At 47.0% G+C, this 19,051-nt stretch overlaps 2 protein-coding genes across 5 annotated transcripts; one reads left to right on the plus strand and one right to left on the minus strand.

Moving 5' to 3' along the window:
* Positions 1 to 1,488: 1,488 nt before the first annotated feature.
* LOC119285264 (E3 ubiquitin-protein ligase SDIR1-like) lies at positions 1,489 to 4,463 on the plus strand. Of its 2 annotated transcripts, none has more exons than XM_037564503.1 (9): positions 1,489 to 1,643; positions 1,870 to 2,064; positions 2,173 to 2,230; positions 2,308 to 2,360; positions 2,471 to 2,699; positions 2,785 to 2,920; positions 3,119 to 3,170; positions 3,454 to 3,570; positions 4,097 to 4,463. In XM_037564503.1, exons 2-9 carry the CDS (start codon positions 1,984 to 1,986, stop codon positions 4,211 to 4,213), a joined length of 843 nt encoding a protein of 280 aa, XP_037420400.1. In that variant the 5' UTR covers positions 1,489 to 1,643; positions 1,870 to 1,983; the 3' UTR covers positions 4,214 to 4,463. The 2 variants fall into 2 exon arrangements, with proteins under 2 accessions (XP_037420400.1, XP_037420401.1); XM_037564504.1 differs by having other exon boundaries at positions 3,122 to 3,170.
* A 4,912-nt stretch (positions 4,464 to 9,375) lies between these two features.
* Positions 9,376 to 12,542, minus strand: LOC119285265 (31 kDa ribonucleoprotein, chloroplastic-like). Of its 3 annotated transcripts, none has more exons than XR_005139422.1 (5): positions 12,099 to 12,542; positions 11,387 to 11,521; positions 10,585 to 10,693; positions 10,450 to 10,511; positions 9,376 to 9,637 (listed from the first exon to the last, which is right to left on the minus strand). XR_005139422.1 is itself a non-coding variant. In XM_037564506.1 (5 exons), the coding sequence occupies exons 2-5, from the start codon at positions 11,416 to 11,418 to the stop codon at positions 9,610 to 9,612; spliced, it is 228 nt and encodes a 75-aa protein (XP_037420403.1). In that variant the 5' UTR covers positions 11,419 to 12,004; positions 12,099 to 12,542; the 3' UTR covers positions 9,376 to 9,609. The 3 variants fall into 3 exon arrangements, 2 of the variants coding, with proteins under 2 accessions (XP_037420403.1, XP_037420402.1); XM_037564506.1 differs by having other exon boundaries at positions 9,376 to 9,634; positions 11,387 to 12,004; XM_037564505.1 differs by having other exon boundaries at positions 11,387 to 12,004.
* Between the last annotated feature and the right edge of the window lie 6,509 nt (positions 12,543 to 19,051).

Raw genomic sequence — 19,051 nt, forward strand, 5'->3', positions numbered from 1 at the left:
TTCCTCTACGTCGTGTCATCGCTTCCGCAGTCGGTCTGCGTTGGGTACGTAGACAACACTCTCCTCTCGTTGCTATGCATCACATGATCCTGTGTGCGCGTAGGAAATTTTTTGAAATTACTACGAAACCCAACATAACCTTGGGGGAGTTGATACGTTCATTTCGCATCATGGTTTCCTATTGACATTTATTGCAATTTGGACTGTTATTTCACTTTATGATACAATTCTTATTTCTTTTATCGCTTATTTTGCAAGTTTCACATGAAGAGGAAGATTGCCGGTATCTGAAATTCTAGATTAGAAAGGTCTACGTCACAGATACCTATTCTGCACAACTCCAAATGACCTGACGTTTTACGAAGATTTATTTTGAAATATATAAAAAATACTGACGAAGGAATTACCAGAGGGGGACCCACAAGGCAACCACAAGCCTGGGGGGCACGCCCCTCGAGCTTGTGGGGCCCCTGGCAGGACTCCAAAGTCCATCTTCTGCTATATGATGCCATTTGACCTAGAAAAAAAATCAAGAAGAAGGTTTCGGGATGAAGCACCGCCGTCTCGAGGCGGAATCTGGGCAGGGGCACTTTTGCCCTCCGGCGGAGTGATTCCACCGGGGAAAGTTCCCTCCGGGAGGGGGAAATCGAAGCCATCGACATCACCAATGATCCTGTCACATAGTTTGGGCAGTAGAACCTATACTCCAATGGCTATAGTTCAAGCTGAAATTGATTTTCTAAACAAACTTTACTTCAACTACTGTTATTTGTCAATACATTCAAAGTATTGACCTTTGTGGCTGCAACGTATCATGTTGCAAGATTTTCCGTATTGAAGGAGAGGTACGAAGTAGGGTTATGACGCTATACTCAATTGTTGCCTGTGTGTGGATGGACACCACAGGAGTAGAATATTTTTCTGCCGTATAATTGTATTGTAAGTTAGCCCATGAGCTCGTAGATATATAACATATTAAAACTGGATCTGCTATGTCTATGTCATATGTTATTACTTGGTATTTCATCATCAACTATGCATGCCAGCAATCGATCTAGGGATTGGCACATAAAGCACAAAGATTCGGTGCCCTTGTCAGGACGGGGCCGCGACGTCGATTGTGTCAGAAATAAGAAGGGGATAACAAACACACGCCAGCGTCCACCCGTGATAGCGATGGTGACTTACCGACGTCCAACCATGGTGCCGACGGAGACTCGCCGACAGTGGAAGGGTGGCGTGTAAGAGAAAATATCTTCCGCCAAGTGCCGGAAGTTTTGTGACGTGTGATTCATATCCCCCGCCTCCATGAAGCTTCATGTCATGAAGAATCTGCTATAGCTGTTTTTTTTTCGCACTCCATACGACGGTAAAAAAAGAAAGCAGTTTGAATGAATTTGCCCATTCTGCTAGAGTTGCTCTAAGATCATAACTCGATACGGCCATCATCACGTGGACGGTCTAAGATGAGGCTACGCACCTTCCACCACATGACGCACACGATCTGAAACCGCCAAAAATGAAAAAAACGCCCTTTTCGCTCTCGAGCTCTTCTTCTCTACTGCTCTCCCCCTTTTCCCCATTCCCCGCCGCTACCCGCGTCCGCGCGAGCAAACACCGGCTCAACAGGCCTCTCCAATCAGGTACGTGCCTCCTGGAAATCCCGCTCCTTTCCCCGAATCTGTGACTGCCTCTCCCGATTGGGCCCTGAATTCGCGCACCTGCGCGGCGAAGCTTCCGGAAGCTTCAGGGTTATCCGGGCGTTTTACGCGTCGGGACCACCGGGATTCCAGAAATTGCAGTTTCGGTTGAGGCGTCGCTTTCCGCCGCTTGTTCGATTTACATTCTTGGTGTCCTCTTCGGTTTCAGTGGGCGCTGCTACGTGGGCTCGTCAAAGTTTTTGTTGCCGCGAGGGGCAGGAAGGCGCTGCTTTGGAACCCATCTTACACCTGGTGGAAGTGGTGGTGGTGGCCGGTGGACGCCATGAGCTTTGTGTTCCGGGGCAGCAGGGCCGACATCGAGGCCGGTGGCTTCCCAGGGTTTGCCGCGGAGCGCCGTTCCATGGTGAATTTCTGTTCTGTGCATTTCGTCTGAAATGATTCGGCATTTCAACCTAGAGCAGATTTGCTGTTCTAAATATCTGACCCCATTCACTTGTGTGCTTGTGTGCAGCGGATTCATGCCGGGGGGCGGCCGGTGAACAGCAATTCCTTAGCTTTTCTTGTAACTGGTAATGTGGGTGCGTTGTGTGTACAACCAGTTATCTTTAAGCTGTTAACAATTAGTGTTTTTCTTTTTCTTGGCCAGTTCTTGTTTTGTTCATGGTACTGAGCTCGCACCAGATGTCTCCGAACTTTTTGGTTAGTTGTTCATGCACAATGTGATCATGCATGTGTTATTATGCTTATGAAGCTTCATAGAGTAATTTCATAACTTTTGTCGGATTGCTCAGAACTGTCTCTTTTTGTAGCTTTGGATGGTCTTAGGTGTGTTCCTATTGGCCACCAGCCTTAGGATGTACGCTACATGCCAGCAGCTCCAAGCGCAGTCTCAAGCTCATGCTGCAGACGGCAACGGCTTCCTTGGACGCACAGAGTTGCGGGTGCATGTCCCGCCAACCATAGCCCTTGCTTCGAGAGGCCGGTTGCAAAGCCTTAGACTCCAACTTGCTCTGCTTGACCGCGAGTTTGATGATTTAGGTACACTGATAAGTTTTGTTCGCTCTGCTTGCTGTTTTACTGTTTCGTGCAAACTTAATACCATTGTTGGACATTTTGCTTGCAGATTATGATGCTCTCAGAGCGCTAGATACTGACAATAGCCCACATGCTCCTTCTATGACTGAAGAAGAAATAAATACTCTGCCTGTTTTCAGATACAAATTTCAGGCGCAGCAGAGGAGCACCCCTTCTCGAAAAAGGCAAGATTAATTATCTTTTAAGGTGCATTATGGCCAAAGCAAACTGATTTTGAGTGCCTTCTTTCTTCAGTATGTAACCGACCAATTATAGCGCAGTTTGAGGCTTGCCTACTGAGTTCCTCTAGGAAAAATGTAACCAACAATGCATAATTGCTTGCTTGCACAGCGCGTAGCTAACTCGTTTTTTCTTTGATTCAGTAGTGATGGGCCATCTGAACCATTGGTTTCTTCTCCTGAATCCGGCAAGGAGGTAAGGAATAAATGTGTTCCTTTGATATTTCTTGTGTAAATCCATTATATATCTATTTCCATTTTGGTACGACTAGACAACTAGCAGTGTAGCCTCAGCTTGACAGTTACGCTCTTCGGAATTTCATTAGTCAGCCGTGGTAGTACCATAACAATCACACAGCTAATGGCTGTGCCCTTTTTGTTTCAATTAAGCTGTATCCAAACACATGCATGGTCTGGACTGTGCCACCATGGTACGCAGTCCTTGTTTTCAGTATTTCATGTTTGCTTTTGCTGTACAGAAAAAGCAAGATGCAGATGCAACAAGCAAAATGACAGATGATGAGTTGACGTGCAGTGTTTGCTTAGAGCAAGTTGTCGCGGGTGATCTATTGAGAAGCCTGCCATGCTTGCATCGGGTAATTATCATACTGATCATCTTGCAGTTGTTTTCTTCATTTTGACAGTAGAGGACTTCAATTATTGTCATGATATGATAATGTGTAATACCTGATAACTGTAGTACTGTGATAGAGCAACTTAGTTGACATAATGTTGACCAATTTCCTATAAGCATCCTAGGAATCCAAAACTGTGTTTCATGCTAGTGCATTTTGCGCAGTTTATCCATGATTACAATGAAGCAACAAACGTGAAAGTTTTACCTCATTGCTTGTAGAGATATCATATACAAATATTGTACTCCCTCTGATCTGTATTACTTGTCGCTCACTTAGTACAACTTTAGTAGTGCTATGGTTCGAAGGGAGTACATTATTTGTTCCACACTTTCACTTGTTTATTGTTTTTTTAGAACCACTTTCACTTGGTTGGGCACTCCCTTCCGTATGCATTTCTGCACGTTGTACATGCTGCTAGCCTGCTATTAATCTTGTGTCATGACAAGCCTGCAAGATTTACTCGATGCCCCATCTTGTTTTGCAGTTTCATGTGAACTGCATTGATCCATGGTTGCGCCAACAAGGAACATGCCCGATCTGCAAGCACCAGGTGAGCAACGTGTGGCATGGCGCCGGCAGCGAAATGGATGCCATGGTGTAACATGACATGAGCTTCAGTTCTTAACCTAATATTACTAGGGGGTAGTACTAACGGAAAACCCATGGAATCGGGAAGGAGCTGTTTAGTCCTGCCGAGAGTTTCTGTACACGATGTGTTCCCAGTTCCTTCCTCTTGTGATGTTTATGCATCCAAAGGTTGTTGCTATTTTCTTGTTGAGTTTTATTTACGCTGCCGGTCAAGATCTTGTACAATGCAGGGTGCGTAGAAAGGTGTTTGTCAAAATAAACTAGACCAGAGTGTGTCCAACAGCCTGAGGACTGTTCCTCATTTCATCCCCACATAGTGGACAACCTCATTTTATGTTGGGATGAAATGAGGTTGTCTGCTATGTGGGCCCAACAGCCTGGCCCCATTCTTGTATATATCCCTTACACACTCTAACTCCACTACCCCTCCTCGCCGCCGGGTAACCACAGAAAACCTATCAGCTGTCACCCCTTGCAATGGGCCGCACCAAGGGGGAGGATGTTTGGGCCGAGCGGTGTGCGAGGTCGCGGGCACGGGATCCGACAGTTCTTTTGGGCAATTCCCTCAGAATTGACCCTCTTGAGCTTCTTCCAGAATTGCCACTCTATTTTTTTTTACAATTCCTAGTTAGTTAAGGTCTAATTAGCTAGGAATTGTAAAAAAAAATATGGAGTGGCAATTTTAAAAGAAGCTGGGAAGAGGGTCAATTTTGGAAGAATTGTCCAAAAGAACTGGCCCTATATCTGACTCCTGACGCCACCGGGACAACTCGTCACCGTGCACGCATCCGTGATTGCCCCTCCCCTATCATGTCATTGTCCTCCTTGTGGACATCCTCCTCCCGTGTTGTGTTGATGTCCCAGGAGAGTGAGGGCTCCAACGACAATGTCAACAGGGAGGATGTCGAGACAGAGCTTTCGGAGGATTTGTGGTGATCAGTGTACGACCGGGGGCCATCGCGCGATGTCAGCACTTGTCCTCGCGCGGGATGACATCCTTGTCGCAGTGGACGTGCTCCTCACGCTAGGCGGTGCCGTCGTCGAAGGTCCTCCAGAATGAGAAGCTCCTAGTTCAATGGGTGCTCGGCCGTGTTAGAAGGGAGAAGGAAAGATTGGTGGAATAATCGTTGTATTGCTTGAGCCTCGTGGGCATATATATAGGAGTACATAATCTACTTGGAGTATAAGGCAAACCAGAATATTTCCTAGTCTAGCCTATGTTTCCTAATACAATCACGTTACTCAACGTCCCCCCGCAGTCACAACGGTAGCGACGCAGACGGTGAGACTGGAGAATAATCCGAAGACAAGCCGACGGACCCCCTCCCCCCTCCCACAGTCGTAACGGTCGACGCATCGCGGAGTCGTGGCTGGAGTGGAAACCAACGAGGTTACTCAAGCAGGCGGTAGCCCTTTGTGCCGTTTGTCGATGTAGCCGAGAGCGTATGGTGGTGTAGCCGTGGTCGAGGTAGCCGTGCGAAGAATGTCGTGGTCGATGTCGAGTCGGGGTAGCCGGTGTCGAGGAAGTCTCCGTGGAGCCGCGGGCGCAAGGTGGCGTCGAGTTAGCATGGCCGCAGTGGTGTCGAAGAGTGGTGCGCCGGGAAGAAGACGGTGTTGACGAGGCGTCGCGTCGGGGTTGCCAAACCCGGGACACGTCGTAGACGAAGGCACGCGTCGGTGTTGCCAGCACCGGACATGCGTAGGCGGTCGAAGACAAAATTGACGAAGCGCCGCACCAGGCTTGCCAGGCCCGGGGACACGTCGTGGACGAAGGCACGCGACGGTGTTGCCAGCACCGGGCATGCGTAGATTGGGACCTGCACGAGTTGTACGCCATGTCGAAGAGGCCGGAGAAGCCAGCAAAGAAGGACTCGACGACGGTTGCGGCGCCAATGTCGCCCGCAGTTGTCGGAGTAGATGAAGCGGTCGGGGTAGATGACGGCGACGCTGGCGATGAGCTGGTGCTGGACAAAGACAAAGGGGGTGGATGGGCGGCGGCGGCTACGGAGGTAGCGGCGGCGGCCAAAGAAGAGCGGCGGCGGCTAGGTTAGGAGTGTGGCGTCGGTGCTCGAAGTAGGCCAAGAACCCTGACATCGTGACGAAGACCGGCGCGGACGGTGACGTTCCCGCGCCAAGGAAGACGGCGCGGCGCATACCACGGGAGGTCGACGCGCGGTGATGGCGGAGAGGACCGCGGGCCGCGGCGCTACGGCCCGAAGGGGCGACGCAGCGGCGGCAGGCGGGTCGGGGCGACGGCGGGAATACCTCTGGGCGGCGGCGGGGACCGCGGGCCGTGACGCTGCGGCCCGAAGGGGCGACACAATGGCGGTTCGTGAGTCGGTGCAACCACGGGGACGGCCTCGGGGCGGCGGCGGGGACCGCGTATCGCAACACTATGACCCGAAAGGGGCGACGCGGCAGCGACACACGAGTCGATGCAGCCGCGAGGAGAACCACGGGGCGGCGGCGCTGCGGCCCGATGGGGCGACGCAGCGGCAGCCCGATGCTCGATCGGTGGAGAGGCGCGCTGAACTTGGGGACGATCTTCACGGGACTTGCGGAGGCGGAGATGAGGCGGATTGCGGTGGCGAGCGGGTGATCAAGCCGATCGCGCACGAGGTCGGGGACGTCGCTCGGTGTAGGCGCGGTGGCGGCGGAGTCCGAGATGAAGCCGCCGGCGGCGGGCGGCAAGGCGGCTATGATTGGCCGCCGCATGGCGCGAGGCCGCTGGGTTGGGGTGAGGCAGAAGTCCCAGTCGGAGCAGAGCGGTGACAGCCGGCGTAGATCGACGGACGGGCCGTCACGCGAACGACGACGGTGAAGGACCGCTGCATGACGCGAGGCCGCCGGGTCGGGGCTAGCGGTGGGCCAACGGGCGAACGACGCACGAGGCCGCCGGGTCGGTGACGAAGCCGACCGATCACCGCCGGTGTTGGAGTAGAGGCGCACGGGATCGACGGCGGCGGCGGGCGACGCAAACCGGAAAACTAAAAAGAAGACGTCAATCAAAGCGACCGGCGAGAGAGAAAAAGGATTGGGAAAAAAGACTCTCTAGGGCAGCCGGCCAATACAGCCGGCGGACGAACCCTAGGTACGGGCGGCACGGCCCCTAGCGGCGGTCATGGAGACCAACCGCCCCGGAGGCGGCGCGCGGGTATGAAAGCAGCGGCGGCTAGGGTTTAGGATCGACTTACATTAGATACCATGTTAAAAGGGAGAAGGAGAGATTGATGGAATAATCGTTGTATTGTTTAAGCCTCATGAGCATATATATAGAGTACATGATTTACTTAAAGTATAAGACAAGCCATAATATTTTCTAGTCTAGCCTATATTTCCTAATACAATCGTGCTACTCAACAGATCGGTCACGGATGATGTAGGAAAGCGACGCCCACCGCCGCACTCGAGAAGGGCTTCATTGTCTGCGAGTGATACGCCCGTCGACAAGTTGAAGATGTGTGCGCAAGGCCAAGGCCCTTCTCTGTGAGCAACATGGCACAACCTGCTGGAGATGTCGCTGGAACAACGCCGACGTCTGCGGCTCGAAGGTCGTTGAGCTGCACCTCAACTTCGGGAGGGTGATCGGTAGTCATTAGGTCATGCTTAGTTTGGTTTGTGTTTAATTACTAGCAAAAAAGAGCCCGTGCGTTACATCGGGAGAAAAAATCATAATCCCCAATCACCTTGACAACATTTTGCTGATTACGGATAACATTTGGGCAAAGATTTTGTTCAATTTTATTAACATTTTTTACACAAACCTTTTTTAGAAATCATGAAGATTTTTTTATTTTTCAATAATTTTTTAAAAAAATTGCGATCATTTTATTTAGAAATTATCATTTTTATTTTTTCTAAATTTTTAAGTACCAAATTATTTAAAGTAGAAAAAACAAAAGCAGAAAATGAAAAATAAAAATAAAAAAGAAACTTAAAAACAGGTGGCACCCACATGAGTCGGCCCAAACGGGCGTGCTGTCTTCTCCCAGCGCAACCCTACTACATGGGCCGGCCCGGGTGGGGTTCTCTTGTGTGAAGCATTTTTTTCACTTATAGGTGGCATCGGTAGGTTATATTTTGCAACTTTGAGACAATATATATGACATACCACCAGAAGCACTAATTACTTTATTATTATATAGCAAAAGGGCTCGTGCGTTGCACCGGGTATAAAATAAATAAATACTCCTTCCGTGCCTAAATATAAGCCTTTTTAAAGATTTCAATATAGACTATATAACTTATATTTAGACAAGGAGGGAGTATATGCCTAAATAGTTGAAAAAATACCACTCAAACAACTTTGAAATAATCAAACAACTATAGCAGAACAACATTGTTGAAGCAATTTTGGTTAAAAAAGATTTTCAAAACAATTAATAACTTTCTCAAGAAATAGAATAAGTAAAAATGGATATGCTATTACTTGATGTTCCAAGTTGCATGGCCTCTGTACCGTTGGTGATTTGGCACATGGCAAACTAAAATAATTTCCGTGGTTGAAGTACAGTAGTGATCAAAAGTATTGGGATGGGATTTCTGATCAAAATTGATAATTAATTTCAGTTTAAATGGTCCAAAAGACAATGCAATTAGATATCATCGTTGTATGCCAAACTTATCCGTGCATTGCAATAGGAAAAAAAATTAATTTGTGCTCACTAACCTGAAACTTTCAGCATAACATCTGGTCTCACCTCGATTTTGGTTGTATACCGTTAGAAATATGATGGGTTTCAGCCGAACGGTAATGTACTTTTTCCATTATACGACAATTGTCTCAAAAGAAAAGGAAAACACACCACTAACTCCTCAATGTGCATCATGACTGTAAAACTTCTAGTGCATTACTTCCTCCTTTTCCTTTCGATGTAGCACATATTGTCATGTGTTGCACCAGGAGAAAAATAATTGGCGTTGTCACTCTGCTTACAAATCCACTTTCTTGTATTCAACTTTGACAAAACGTCACAACTAGCAACAGTGTGAAGTTAATGTTTTTGTCGCCATGCCAACACCAGTTTGAATAGAAGGAAAATAAAAATAGCTACATTCAAGAACAGAGGGAAACTTTGTCAAACTTGCAAACCTTGTGTTACTTTTCGTGCTTTTAGCAAGTTAATGTTACTTGTCTGAGGTGTAGATGATATCTGAAGAGCTCCCGGAGAAAGATGAAAAAATGTTAACTATACTGAGTTAACTATATATAATACAAAATCTATGCAAGGGTTGACTTTTCTATACATCAACTTACAGTTGATATATTCTGTTTATTCAACAAAAGTTGTAAATTCACATATCACAAGCTGCATCTTGTTCTCCTCCAAAAGAAAAAGAAAATAAACAAGAAAATACAAAATGTTAAATCCCAAGATCTCAATCATGAAAAATGGTAAGCAATGGGATTCACAGGAGGGGCCTTGGGTTCATCCTGCTGCAATTCATGAACCAACGATTGTTAGAGAATCAAGTGCTATTATATCTCGACACAATGTATTCTGTAGTTGCCAAGCTTACTACAATTCAGAAAATTCTAGTCCAAACAGATACTGCAGAAATCCTACCCCCGCAGTAGTTTGAGTGTTCAGGTTCACATATTATTAACTACTTGAGAGTAAAAATAAACTTTGAAGCTGATACACTATGATGACAACCTGAATAACAACATCTGGATGTGGAATTGCACTTAAAACTTGCTGCGTTTATCAATAGTTTTGGAAGAAAAATAATCTGTTGGGGTACAGGAGAGCCTAGAGGATGGTTCTCCAGCTCTTTGCTTTCAGAAGTTTTGGAGGCTGTTGGATATGTCCAGAACTAAATGTGCCACTTCAGTTATGCATAAACACTCCATTTGAGCTTCAACAACCACATTAAAGCAGACATCATTTACATTTAGAACCGATAGTGTCAGTTTCAGTCTTTCACGAACACGACACATAATCAGGAGTCCGATGATTTGAGGCATTCCCTTCACCAGGCAAAAAGTAAGTGTGTGTGTGTGTGTGGGTGCGTGCGCGTGCGTGCGTGTCTGTGTGTGTGTGTGTGTGTGTGTGTGTGTGTGTGTGCCTAGAGGAACAACACAGGCAGCAGGCTAATATCATCTATAATGCGGGTTGTCTGTGTAGATGCTCAGAGATAGAGAAAATAAATACCTAAAATCAAAAATCATCTAAGCGCCCCCTCTATCAAAGCTTGATGCTAAGCATGGCTGCTAATTACATATTGAAAACACATTTGGTACTTTACCTCGTGCGGAGGAAAATACCCAAGCGCGTGATGCACCTTCTGTCACCAATACCACATATCGACTGTGAAACAAATCATATCACCTTATGCTAGCATCCAGCGTTGAAGATGGTCTAAGAGGAAGAGCATGCTCACCACGGTGACCTCGACGACGACGTCCTGCCCGAAGAGCTGCACAAGGCGCTCGCTGCTAACGTCGTAGGGAAGGTTGCGCACGTACACCTTGGCCTCGTCCCACGGATCCCTGTACTCCCATATATATACCATGAAAAAAGTGCATAAAATCTGGCAATCAAGAAAAATATAAGTGTTTACACTAAAGATTATCAACAAAAAAGATAACTCTCATATGTATTTAATTCAGTGCTGAAGGTGCTTCCCTTTCTTGTTTTTGTTAGGGGGGCCACTATAGAGAACCACGCAGCTAATGGTTGGACTTTTCATGGTAAATATTGGGTAAATACCTTAGATATATTATATGTCTTTATTTAATCATCATTAATTTATTTATAAAAATAATAGATTGAACTTGGGATTTCTAAACATTTTGGCCTAAAATGTATATTTACTAACTTAGCATTGAACTAAAGAAATATTGGGTATAGGACATGCTGTACTCAGGACATGTATGCATCGTTCTGATGCAGAGGCCGGGGAGACCCTCCTTTTCGAAAAAGAAAAAAAGAAAAAAAGGACATGCTGTACTCAGGCATGTATATATGACAACTTTGTCATGCATCATTCATACGAAGCTCATTTGTTTTATTTCTTTATTTGTATTACAATTTCTGAAAATAATGATGTTGTCAGTTCTGATCAATTAGTTGTTCCATGCACACACACATATTTATCAACCAACACCATGAGCCATCGTGTGAAAAAACTAATTAAATAGACCTATGCACTACCCGCAAACTAAATGATGGCAATGTCATACCTTGTTGCCTGCTTGACTTCATACTGTAACATGGGTGCCAAAGAGTAGCTCTAATCGTGGTAGTCCTTGTCAGTTGTTGTCGATCTACCACCAATACAAATCTTGTTTTATAAAGAGAATCTCACCATACAAAACCTGAAGAGTTTTATTGAAACTCAGCCAGGTGCCCTTCCCCAGAATAGTACTATTTTCTATTAAGAGAAGCATAAATGAAAATATACAATGATTTGCATTTGCTAACTACTCTCATGAGCTGTTTGCAGCGCTGTCTCATGTCCTAAATAATGCAATCCAGTATGTACAGAAGGAAAAATCGTAAAGATAAAAACTACCAATACAATGTTTCAAAAGTGAGTTACTATAAGATGAGATCATCGTTGGACGTTCAATCAAAGCAATTCATAGGATCCCCACTTCTAAAGATTTCAGCAAACATTCTCACTGTCTTTGATTGATTATAACAGATTTATGCCTATTGCTCAAAACTATTAGAAAGCATGTGAACACAACAAAAAAACATCTACTTATCTCCATCCATCATGCCATGTAAGTTGGTTCCCTTGCAGTTCAGGTAAGACAAAGACAACCAAATTAAGCAATTGAACAGAGAAAGCCATCCTGCGGGAGCAGAGGAGCAGGATTGATCAAGAAGTTGGTAATCAGTTAAAAAACAAAGAGGAAGGGGGGAGAGGCTAGGTGGAAGTGAGCTCACTGGAAGGAAGGTGATGACCGGAGGGAGTGCGGCGGCCGCGGCCGGAGCCTCCGCGTCCGTGTCGCCGAATCCTCGGCTGGATCCGAGCGCGTTGATTCTGACGTTGCCCCACCTCCGGCGCGTCCTCCTCCTCCTGGTCGTTGCCCGCGGCCGCGAGGAGCGTGTTGAGCAGCCGGTCGCGGTCGGCGGCGCGCGCATGAGCCGGCCGGCGCAGGCTCGGAGCGCGGCGGCCTGGGCCTCGGTGTCGGCGAACCGCGCGCGGAGGAGTCGGACGGCGCAGGGAAGAGGGCGTGGCGGAGAGGAGGCAGACCAGGGTGCGGGCAGGACGACGCGACGAAGGGTGGCGTGGCGGAGGATGTCGGCCGGCGGCGGGGAGGCGGCGGATTCATCGGTGGGAGGCGCGGTCGCTCGAATCGGGGGTCGGGTTTTTTATTTGTCGTACGCCTGCCTGCACGGGTGGGGCTCAAATACGAAACATTTTTTCCACTTATTATTATTATTTATTGGACTGCGGGTTAACTATTTAATACCATAAGGTTTGTTATGCAAAAACGCCATGACGGTGAATCCGAAGACTCAATCCGTGCTTTATCATTACTGGCAAAAATGCCTGTGCATTGTAACGGAGGAGAAAAAATTGTTTGACTTTATACTAATAACCATGGCTCAAAAGCCCCACAGGTCAATGTCCTGGTTTCAACATGGTGTCCCACGCATGTCATCTCTTATCCCCTTTCCACCATCACTGACAATAGTCATGGTGTGTGAGACAATGTCGGTGCTTCACTATAAATCAAAGCGAAGCTGCTAGAAATGAATAGCATGTGTTTATCCACATGTCTTCCTAACATTAATAATAAATAGGACATAGCTAATTCATAGACATATCATCAAATTTTGCAAAAACAAATATGTAACTGTTTTGGCTAGCTAACAAAATCTCTTTGAGATTATTTAAAAAATATCCTTATGGTCTAGGATCCGTGCATGATTAAAAACCCTTAAGAAATTATATGAATGTTATTAATGTTTTTCCTAGGGAAAGAATCAAACATTAAAGGAGCAGCCAATTGGATTTAACTATTATACACTTGAATTAGTGTCTTGTTACTCATATTATTATTATTTACTCTCAAAATAGAATCAAATTGTAAAATTTTAATCCTCCCTACAATTTTACAATCTTTTTTTTAATCAAACTACATGTGTTAATTCTTTCCTTTAACAAATAATGTGTTAATGCAAGGTTTAAATGTTTAGGAGTGACCAAGTTTTTACACTTGCCTTGTCCATAACATCTACTACTCATGTATATTCGTAAAAGATAACCTCGTATTTCATCTCACGAAAATTTATAAACTGAAAAAATTATTAAAGTGAAGCAATTACCATGCAATGGAGTTAAGGGACGTGCACTAACTTCTCTTCTCAAGCTAGCTCTAGTCATGCTGAAACATAGGACATAAAGAAGGACATGTCTCCATTGATATTTATGCATGAGTACAATTAAAATATAGTATTGTAAGATATATAGTTTTACTGTTATTTGCTTCGGTACTAATTATGCATTATGGCTTTAATATATCGATCATTAAATATACAATTGTTTAGTATCTCTCCTAGCATGGCAAATTCCAGTAGCAAAAGTTTCAATTTTTCCGAAGAAAATGAAGTCATGTTCGAAATTCAATATGCAATTTTAAGTACTATATAATGAGTCGGACAACTTAAAATCAAAATAATAGGCTTGGTCCTTCCTTAAGAATAAGACTGGTAAATGCTTTTGAGGGGAAATCCTCATATTTGTGAAATAGAGACAATCAACAGATACCTACACAAATAATGCCATCATCTTGCATAAACTTGATCTGCTAAATTAATTAAGCAGAGATATCATGGGGGTCAAAGAATATGCAAGATGGCTATGCATTCAAGCTAATGATGCAGATCAGCATGTAGAGGCATATGTGCGTACTGCTTTTGTTTCACCATACGGATGTTCAAATGGCAAGACCGCTCCAGCTATGGCCTATCATAATTGAAGACACATGCATCAGTGACCATGCATCAGTGATAAAAGGCATTATCGGTAGAAGAGTAGGATTAATAAGCTGCTGCCTTTCATCACTGAAATTGTTTTTAAATAGTATAAAAAACTTGCAGACTACAAACTCGTGGACATCTAGAACTGACCCGAGATATATTCAAATTTGGAAGGGTGTACGACAAGGAACTTTTTTGAATGTATAGCAGCTCTTGGCCGGATAAGAATGCAGGGCAGAGGTAGGCGAAGGGCTGCCAGGATTGGATGATGATATGACAGGCGTCAATAGGTCTCGAGCTCCATGCCCTGCTCTGGCCTAAAGCTTGCAGCCGCCGGGCGGCCAGTCCCTCTGCTGCTGGCCATCGATGCAGATGTTAGCGGACGGCCGAGCTGGCGCCCGTCATTATGCCGGTGCTCACGCCTCACGCTCCACGCCTCGACAAGCAGGCGCAATTGCTCGAGGTCATCCGTGGACTACATGCCTTCGACCGCAACGACGACAACATCATCTCCGCTGCCAAGCCCGTGTGCTCCATGGCGAGGCTGGGCCAGCTGATCACATTCGAGGAGCTAATGATGCCAGACGCGGACCTGGATCAGGGACGGATTGGCAGACTCCTTGGCGGCTCTCGAGCTTCTCCAGACGAGCGACGAGACCCGCAGGCTGCTGCTGGAGTTTTTGCACTTCTGATTTTTTTTTCGCGTTCGGGACGAGTGGAACGTACCCTAACAGAGGCGGACGGTGCCATTACACCGAGACCCAGCCGGAGATAGTCTTTGTCGCCACCGTCCTCATAGTCCGACTCCACACCATCCTCCGGAAGCTCGTGCCGGCCGCCGCCTCCTCGCCTCAGTGCCCCTCATCGTTGTCATCGTCAAACATGCATGGGTGCATGGCTAGCTCGAATCGCGACCTTGACGGCTGCAACTTGAGCTCGTCCCGACGGTCGCCGAGGGAGCCTCCAGTACGGCTACAACAATCGCTTGCTCTTCTTGCCATTGAAGTCATGGTGTGGGTTCCTAGTTGTTTGGGCCATGGTGGCATGGCATCGTCAATGTGATGCTGGCATGCTACTGTCGCCGATCTCGGCAGAGAAGAGAGATTAGAAGAGGTGCCTAACTGTGTTTCCGACTTTCTCAGCCGCCGTCGCCGCTGCCACCTGACTACTGTCTCCCAATCCTAGGTCACCCCTTCTATTATCTCGATCTCGATCTATTTCAATCTCAAATCCTAGGTCACCCCCTTCTATTCTCTCGATGTCGATCTATTTCAATCTCGATCTACCGACGCCCACGGTTTCAACCAGCGGCGTATTTATATGCAGGTTGAATATAAAAGCTCAATGAATCCCATTGTTGATCGGGTCATACATGAATCGCTGACTGGCCTTTTTGATCGCAAATATATCTATAGAGGCCTTATTGATCAGGAGAACACCAATACGCAGGTAAAAATAGTACCACTTCGAATGTAGAAAATAATCTAGGTGAAAAAAACTGAAAGCGTAAATTCATGGGAAAAAGCGTATTGTGACGGTGAACCCACGGAGTCAATCCGTGCTTTATTATTAGGGATAGATTAGGAAAAGATGTCATGGACAGTGTGTGTCTTATGTTTATGTGATGAACTATGTAAGTCATATGTGCTTTTGTGATGATCGTATGTTTAAATTTGGTGGCCCATTTGAAAATGGGGAGGACATATGGGGGATGTTGCTTAGAGGCCGGTTTTGGTGGATAATTTGGGGCCTGTTTGGTTGCCTGCATATGGCCCAGCCTGGCTCGTGCGGGAAAGATTTGAGCCCGTTTGGTAGCCTGCGTTCACTGTGCGGCCCGCATTGCATGGAACTTAAAGCACTTTCAGGCCAGGCCTAGGGAAAACGCCCGAATCGGCAGTAGCTCGCGAACCTGGGTCGGGCGAGGCAGGGGAGGGCGATGCACTTCTTCCCTCGTGCGAGCAGGAAGATGGCGCGAGCTCACCCGCGTCGCCGAAAAATTGGCGGGAGGATTTCGGCTCACCTCCCGTCGAGTCCACCCCTATTTAGCCCCTCCCTCACCACCCCAACTCCCGCCACCATTCTCCCTCTGTTCGAGCTTTCCCGCCGATGCGCATCGGCACCAACAAGAAGGTAAGCGGCGCATCTTCATCCGCCGGCGGTCCACGACGTCGGCGCTCCTTCACCTGCCTATGTTGATCTTCCACGATCGTCCCCCTCGTCCTCGAGCTGCAGCCATGGCCTCGGTGAGTTCAATCCCCCATACTCTCTGTTCCGCGTAGCTAGATCTGAGCTACAACTAGGGTTTGATGTAGATGCATGTTTGGTTAGTGGTCTGATCTGTGAGCTCATATGGTTGATTGCTATGCTGTGGTTGCAATTTGTGGTAGGCCTGGATGTTCAAGCATGTGGTAGGCTAGATTAGTAGTAGAGTTTGAAGTTGAAACTTGTGCTTGTGTTGATTCGTGCTTAGATCTGTGATTTGTAGCTATTGGTGGTCCATTTGTAGCATGTTGTTTGTTGTAGATGTATGCTCCTGCTCATAGATTGTCCGGTATGCTTAGTATGATAGCGATGAAGCATATGCTTGGTATGATAGTGATGAACCATGTACATGTATGCTCCTGCTTTCATGGATTGTCCGGTATGTTGTGTGCTATGCTTACTGTCAATGCGTACTACGATTGTAGGACATGACCATGCAGACGCAAGATCTTAGTCAGGCCCTTGTCCTGTCCGACAGTCAGTTTGCTCCATCGTTTGTCGAGGACTCGCAGCCTATGTTCGAGATGGCACCTGATTCAGAGGTGTTCGCGTCTAATTCCCTCTATGTGCCAGTAGTGCTCGTTGAGCCAACTCCTGCTGCTACTGCCGCTGCACTCAAGTTAGCAACAACAAAGGAAAAGAAGGATGGTAGGTCGAACAACATGAAGTGGCAGCCGTTCATGTCCATGTTCGTGTTGAACAAGATGTGTGAGCTCATCTCTAGTGGAGTTAGGACTGACAAGGGCTTTAAGGAGGTGCACTTGAACACCGTTGCGAAGCAGGTGTACGAGTTCTATGGGCAGGAGGTGTCTGCCACCCACTTGTACAACCACCTGAGGAAGTGGAGAGGTCGATGGATCCAAGTGTCCAAGCTGAGAGACCTTAGTGGCGCCTCAGGGGATGAGAACACTTGCTCCATAGTTCTGGAGGCAGAGCACTACGCCGGCCATGTCGCGGTTAGCTCACAACCCTCTTCCTTTTCATACTGTCCACCATTGCCTACTCGTAATCGCAACTAACAACACTTGTGTTTCATTCTTAGGACCACCCAAGGGACGCTGAGTTTCTCAACACACCCATACATAACTATAGTCAGATGCAGCATATCTTCTCCTTCGGGCTGGCAAATGGGAAGCATGCCATGGGCTCGGAGGAGCCTCTTGGTTCTTCCATGCCAGACTTCCCTGGGACCCCGGACGTCGAGGTCCTTGATGGCCCTAACAAGCCCTTCGTGAAGCCCTTTGACAAGCCATTTGACCCCTTCCATGATAGGAAGAGGAAGAAAGGAGGCCTGATGGAGGAGGAGATCAATGCCTTTTGCAGCATGACTGAGGCGGTGAAGAAGGTGGCAACAACCATCAGGGAGTGCAAGCCCCTCAACGTCCACCCTGACCTATATGGCGCTGCCATGACCCAGGGTGGCTTCAGCGATGAGGCTCTCATGGCAGCGCTCAGCCACCTGCTTGAAAACAAGGCCCAGGGTCTTGGGTTCGTCGCCATGGCCGATGCTCACAGGGTGCTGTGGCTCAGGAGCTGGCTAGGCAAGCACTACTACTAGAGTAGTGCTGCCTGTGAGCGTGCATGATCCTCGACGGCGGTGGCGACGACAACGACGATGACGATGACGATGACGATGTACATTTTGTGTAGCTAGGGCTCAAAAACTATTTGATGGTCTATATATTTTGGTGAGGTGGTATATACTAACCCCTCACGCTGATGGTGAACTTGCGGTGGTAGGATGACACCCTCTTTTGGATGTGATGGTAGGTTAACACCAAGGTAGTGCTAGGTAGAACTTGCTATGCCGTATGATCATGCATGCTTTACTTCTTCTCTTCTACTCCATTGTTGTTTGTGTACTATTTTGCTTGCTACTTGTGTGCTCCATTGATTTGCTGCTTCAACTCTTGCTCTTGTGCATTGCTAGGGCAAGTGCTACGCCGTGTTCGTTGGTAAGGTTCCAGGGGTTTATAGTTCATAGGAAGAAGCCAGTGCACAAGTGGGATCGTATAGCAACATCAGCCATAGAGGGTTCAAGACCAGGCAGGCAGCAGAACAAGCTTACTCCGACTGGGTGCGAAAGCATGGAGGCAACAGTGTTGATGGTGGCAAGATTGGAGGTGTGGAGGTGGATCGTCGGTTTGGGCTGAAGCTGAAGAACTTCATCATCTTCGCCCAGTTCATCGCCATTGCTGTGCTGTGGCGTTGGTGTGCTAGGTGTGGGTAAGCTCACCAATTAGGATACAAGGTAAGCACAACATGTATGACGTATGCAACCAAATGCCGTGTTCATGTGTCGCTTGGGCCAATGCAGACAACCAAACAAACCGCACTTGCATATTACCTAATATAGGGACACTAGATACAAGCAACCAAACAAGTTACAGATGGCGTATTAGGGCCTGTTTTTGTTTAACCAGGCTGGGTTGAGAAGTGTATGGGCTGCAGGCACTATAGCAAACGGCAACCAAACACGTCCTTGATGATGTCCGTAAACAGATGAAGGAGGGGTTTGGTGCATCCCGTTGGAGTGCCTAGTGCTAAGATGCGATGACTTACACCCGGCGGCGGTTTCAGATAGCAATATTTCCTTTTTCTTTTTTACGGGCAAAAGTTGTATTACTCACAGATTTGGCACATTACAG

Source organism: Triticum dicoccoides, chromosome 4A (genome assembly GCF_002162155.2).
Source record: "Triticum dicoccoides isolate Atlit2015 ecotype Zavitan chromosome 4A, WEW_v2.0, whole genome shotgun sequence".
NCBI lineage: Eukaryota > Viridiplantae > Streptophyta > Magnoliopsida > Poales > Poaceae > Triticum > Triticum dicoccoides.

Excerpts from the sequence above, each read along its gene's own strand:
- LOC119285264 (XM_037564503.1), top strand. The coding sequence starts at position 1,984 with ATGAGCTTTGTGTTCCGGGGCAGCAGGGCCGACATCGAGGCCGGTGGC. Across the intron at positions 2,700-2,784 it reads CCGCGAGTTTGATGATTTAG|ATTATGATGCTCTCAGAGCG; the intron begins GTACACTGATAA and ends TTTTGCTTGCAG. Across the intron at positions 3,571-4,096 it reads GCCTGCCATGCTTGCATCGG|TTTCATGTGAACTGCATTGA; the intron begins GTAATTATCATA and ends CTTGTTTTGCAG.
- LOC119285265 (XM_037564505.1), bottom strand. The coding sequence starts at position 11,418 with ATGTTACAGTATGAAGTCAAGCAGGCAACAAG. Across the intron at positions 10,694-11,386 it reads GAAGTCAAGCAGGCAACAAG|GGATCCGTGGGACGAGGCCA; the intron begins GTATGACATTGC and ends ATGGGAGTACAG. Across the intron at positions 9,638-10,449 it reads GGTATTTTCCTCCGCACGAG|CAGGATGAACCCAAGGCCCC; the intron begins GTAAAGTACCAA and ends CATGAATTGCAG.